General features: G+C 55.4%; 1 protein-coding gene across 1 annotated transcript in view; it reads left to right on the plus strand.

Annotated features, from left to right (window-relative positions):
* The window catches only part of itgav (integrin, alpha V), a 22,016-nt gene that overhangs the window by 8,296 nt on the left and 8,720 nt on the right, over nucleotides 1-5,000 (plus strand). Inside the window, exons 11-23 of the mRNA XM_068746000.1 lie at nucleotides 342-385; nucleotides 733-789; nucleotides 1,859-1,911; nucleotides 2,402-2,477; nucleotides 2,630-2,759; nucleotides 2,913-3,010; nucleotides 3,200-3,293; nucleotides 3,380-3,425; nucleotides 3,721-3,828; nucleotides 4,060-4,115; nucleotides 4,191-4,345; nucleotides 4,424-4,561; nucleotides 4,637-4,704. Coding sequence (XP_068602101.1) covers nucleotides 342-385; nucleotides 733-789; nucleotides 1,859-1,911; nucleotides 2,402-2,477; nucleotides 2,630-2,759; nucleotides 2,913-3,010; nucleotides 3,200-3,293; nucleotides 3,380-3,425; nucleotides 3,721-3,828; nucleotides 4,060-4,115; nucleotides 4,191-4,345; nucleotides 4,424-4,561; nucleotides 4,637-4,704 — 1,123 coding nt within the window. The remainder of the gene's footprint in view (nucleotides 1-341; nucleotides 386-732; nucleotides 790-1,858; nucleotides 1,912-2,401; nucleotides 2,478-2,629; nucleotides 2,760-2,912; nucleotides 3,011-3,199; nucleotides 3,294-3,379; nucleotides 3,426-3,720; nucleotides 3,829-4,059; nucleotides 4,116-4,190; nucleotides 4,346-4,423; nucleotides 4,562-4,636; nucleotides 4,705-5,000) is intronic.

Genomic DNA, 5,000 nt, shown 5'->3' on the forward strand with positions numbered 1-5,000 from the left:
TCCTTGAGTCAGCGCGGTAGCCGAGGCTCGTGTCAATAGACTAGCTAGCAGCGGCGCTAGCATGGCGCTAGCAGCGGCGCTAGCGTGGCGCTAGCGTGGCGCTAGCATGGCGCTAGCATGGCGCTAGCATGGCGCTAGCATGGCGCTAGCATGGCGCGTGAGAACGTTCCTCGCTGCGTAGCGGAACATGGAAAACCAGTCGCTGACGGGGAACACATGAAGGAGGCGTTCCTGTCGACCCCTGGTCTGTAGTAGTACACTGAATACTCTAAAGTATACTCGATGTAGTGAATATAGTAGTACACTGAATACTCTAAAGTATACTCGATGTCTGTCCACAGACTACGTGACTGGAGTCCCTCGTGGGGAGAAGGCGCTGGGCTACGTAAGTGTGATCGTCCGGTGGTCATGTGACCAGCGTGCCGCTCCGTGTGATCGTCCGGTGGTCATGTGACCAGCGTGCCGCTCCGTGTCATCGTCCGGTGGTCATGTGACCAGCGTGCCGCTCCGTGTGATCGTCCGGTGGTCATGTGACCAGCGTGCCGCTCCGTGTGATCGTCCGGTGGTCATGTGACCAGCGTGCCGCTCCGTGTGATCGTCCGGTGGTCATGTGACCAGCGTGCCGCTCCGTGTGATCGTCCGGTGGTCATGTGACCAGCGTGCCGCTCCGTGTGATCGTCCGGTGGTCATGTGACCAGCGTGCCGCTCCGTGTGACGGCCTCGATGTTTCAGGTGAACATCTTCAACGGCCTCAACATGGAGTCCATGGTGAACTTCACAGGAACGCAGGTCAGCTCGCATGTTAGCACAGATGCTGCTAGCACCGCCGCTGACATCATCGCTGACATCATCGCTGACATCATCGCTGACATCATCGCTTCCTTCCTCTGGAGTCTGTTTCTGCTGTCATTATTAATATCTTCGTACCGTGTGACAGGCGTCAATAGAACAAAGGGTTAACAGCTGGAGAATGTAGTGTACAGTAGTGTAGTACAGGAGTGTAGTACAGTAGTACAGTAGTGTAGTACAGGAGTGTAGTACAGTAGTACAGTAGTGTAGTACAGTAGTGTAGTACAGTAGTGTAGTACAGGAGTGTAGTACAGTAGTGTAGTACAGTAGTGTAGTACAGGAGTGTAGTACAGTAGTGCCGTGTAGTGTAGTACAGTAGTACAGTGTAGTGTAGTACAGTAGTGTAGTACAGTAGTGTAGTACAGTAGTACAGTGTAGTGTAGTACAGTAGTGTAGTACAGGAGTGTAGTACAGTAGTACAGTAGTACAGTGTAGTGTAGTACAGTAGTACAGTAGTGTAGTACAGTAGTGTAGTACAGTAGTGTAGTACAGGAGTGTAGTACAGTAGTGTAGTACAGTAGTGTAGTACAGGAGTGTAGTACAGTAGTGCCGTGTAGTGTAGTACAGTAGTACAGTGTAGTGTAGTACAGTAGTGTAGTACAGTAGTGTAGTACAGTAGTACAGTGTAGTGTAGTACAGTAGTGTAGTACAGTAGTGTAGTACAGTAGTACAGTAGTACAGTGTAGTGTAGTACAGTAGTACAGTAGTGTAGTACAGTAGTGTAGTACAGTAGTGTAGTACAGGAGTGTAGTACAGTAGTGTAGTACAGTAGTGTAGTACAGGAGTGTAGTACAGTAGTGTAGTACAGTAGTGTAGTACAGTAGTGCCGTGTAGTGTAGTACAGTAGTACAGTGTAGTGTAGTACAGTAGTACAGTAGTACCGTGTAGTGTAGTACAGTAGTACAGTAGTACAGTGTAGTACCGTGTAGTGTAGTACAGCACATTAACGGTAGGAGGCGGGGCCGCTGTGGCGTGGCGACGCCCCCTAACTGAACCCCTTGTCCCGCAGATGGCTGCTTACTTTGGACATTCAGTGGCTGCGACTGACGTCAATCATGACGGGTGAGTTGGTCTCTGCTTGTCCTCGTCTTCAGCCGGGGGGGGGGGGGGGGGGTTGAGGGACGAGAGACGAGTGTCAACCAACACTTGTCCCGGCCCCTCGGTAGGGGGGACGGTGGGACCCGGTCCCTCGGCAGGGGGGACGGTGGGACCCAGTCCCTCGGTAGGGGGGACGGTGGGACCCAGTCCCTCGGCAGGGGGGACGGTGGGACCCAGTCCCTCGGCAGGGGGGACCCCGGCCCCTCGGCAGGGGGGACGGTGGGACCCGGCCCCTCGGTAGGGGGGATGGTGGGACCCGGCCCCTCGGTAAGGGGGGACCCCGGCCCCTCGGTAGGGGGGACGGTGGGACCCGGCCCCTCGGTAGGGGGGACCCCGGCCCCTCGGCAGGGGGGACGGTGGGACCCGGCCCCTCGGTAGGGGGGACGGTGGGACCCGGCCCCTCGGTAGGGGGGACCCCGGCCCCTGCATTCATCTAACTTCTCCTCTGTCTCAGTTTGGTGGATCTGCTGGTCGGAGCTCCTCTCTTCATGGACAGAGGCTCCGATGGAAAGCTCAGGGAGGTGGGACAGGTAGGACACACCTGAGCTAAAGCTGCAATCAGGCTAGCAGGCTAGCGTGTTCAACACTTGTCCAGGAGACAGAGGAGAGAAAATTGACGACATCCTGACTGGCTACAATGGTGGTTTCCATGGTAACGATGTGTCGCCTGTGTGCTCCGCAGGTGACCGTGTACCTGGGTCATGGTGGCTTTTCCTTTCACCCTCCTCGGTTGCTCACCGGATCAGAGGTGTACGCTAGATATGGGTCCGCCATCGCTGCACTGGGAGACCTGAACATGGATGGATTCAACGGTGAGATGGCCAGATGTTTCCATGGCAACGACCTATGAACAGACACGGTAGCGCTGAGTTCCCTGAGTGACCACCGGAGGTCCTCAGACCACACCTTGAGACTCACATCATGTCCAAACCCTGACCTCTCGTGTCTCGTGTCCACCCGTCCAGATGTGGCGGTTTCTGCTCCATATGGCGGCGCCGACCATCACGGCCTGGTCTACATCCATAGCGGCCGCCCACAGGGGCCGGACCCAACACCCTCACAGGTATAGGGGCGGGGTTCTAAGCCACGCCTTCTTCTGGTCTACCTGATAAAGCAGCTCCGCTGCGTGCACTGTTAGCATGCTAGCACGCTGAAAGGAGATGCTAAACTTTAGCTCCATCATCGTAGCATTGTGTTTGAAACAGCCTCTGATTGGTCGGTTTCCGAAGCAACAGCATGTCTCCTCTCTCAGGTCCTCGAGGGTAAATGGGCGTCCAGCTACATGCCTGCTAGCTTTGGATACTCTATGACTGGAAATACTGACATAGACCAGAATGGATACCCAGGTACACACAAGTACACGCAGTGACACACACACACACACACACACACACAGCAGGGCGGCAGCAGCTAACGTGTGTGTGTCTTTCAGATTTAATAGTTGGAGTGTTTGGAGCAGACAAAGCTGTTTTATACAGGTAATCATTCTGTGTGTGGGGGGGGGGGGGGGGGGGGTGTACTTTAATGAGCAAGGCCATTTCTGACATCATAGAGCTCCCCCCCCCCGGTCTGTGCTTTGACACTGTTTTGTGCGTTGAGGCTAATGCTAATAGCAATGCCGAGCTAGCATCATGGAGACGTGCTGGTGACAGACGTGCTAACATTAGCTGTAGCTGACGTGTCTCAGCAGGTGTGTGTGTGTGTGCGTGTGCGTGTGCGTGCGTGTGCGTGTGCGTGTGCGTGTGCGTGTGTGTGTGTGTGTGTGTGTGTCAGGGCCCGCCCAGTGATCAGTGTGAACGCTACGCTGGACATGACCCCTCAGATCATCAATCCAGAGGAAAAGACGTGCACGCTACCTGGGAGCGCCACACAGGTGTCCTGGTGAGTGGTCACCTCTGGTCACATGACACCCCATCCCCAGAGGATGGACATTGGAGCTGGTCTGTAATGTTAGCTTAGCATCAAAACGACTGGCCTGGTTCTGGTTGGTGGAGAGGAATATTAACCTGTTGGCTCGCTTGTTTATGCTAAGCTAACCATCACAGTAGCACTTTATGCTAAGCTAACCATCACAGTAGCACTTGAGCAGTGATCAGCTGACTGTGTTTCCAGTTTTAAGGTGAAGTACTGCCTGAAGGCCAGCGGCCGCGGGGCTCCGCCCACTCTCAGTAAGTGCAGCAAACACCGGCGCGTGTCGCCAGGAGGAACACGCTCTTCACCTCCTCTCTGATTGGTCCCTGCAGGTTTCCAGGTGGACATCATGCTGGACCGCCTGAAGCAGAAGGAGGCGACGAAGCGCGTCCTCTTCCTGCACGGCCGCACCTTCCAGTACTCCAAGAACATGGTGGTGTCCAACGCGCAAGGCCCGGCCTGTGAGGAGCAGCACGTCTTCCTGAGGGTGAGGACGGAAAGACCGCCTCTGGATCTGCAGCTGAACAGGAAGTGATAGCTGAAGCACTTCCTGTTTGCGTCCCAGGACGACCGAGAGTTCCGGGATAAGATCACGCCCATCTCCGTGGTGATGGAGTACGCTCTGGACTACCAGCGGGCTGCGGACCCGACCGGACTGCTGCCCATCATCGACGAGTCCACCCCGACCAACGTCACCAAGCAGGTGTGTGTTCAGCGCGGGGGGGCGAGCTCTGATTGGTTGCTTCCTTCTGTCTCACTGTGTTCCTCCGCCCCTCAGGCTCACATCCTGTTGGACTGTGGCGACGACAACGTCTGTAAACCCGACCTGAGGCTGTCGGTGAGGAGGTGAGAAACAAGATGGCCTCGGGCGGCCCCGTGTTTCCTGTCGATAGTGAAAAGTGGTGGTGGCGGCACCCACGTCACGGCAAACCTATACAGCGCTATGCTACAGCGCTATGCTACAGCGCTATGCTACAGCGCTATGCTACAGCCCTATGCTACAGCTCTATGCTACAGCGCTATGCTACAGCCCTATGCTACAGTGCTATGCTACAGCCCTATGCTACAGCCCTATGCTACAGCGCTATGCTACAGCCCTATGCTACAGCCCTATGCTACAGCGCTATGCTACAGTGCTATGC

This window comes from Brachionichthys hirsutus, chromosome 12 (assembly GCF_040956055.1).
Source record: "Brachionichthys hirsutus isolate HB-005 chromosome 12, CSIRO-AGI_Bhir_v1, whole genome shotgun sequence".
NCBI lineage: Eukaryota > Metazoa > Chordata > Actinopteri > Lophiiformes > Brachionichthyidae > Brachionichthys > Brachionichthys hirsutus.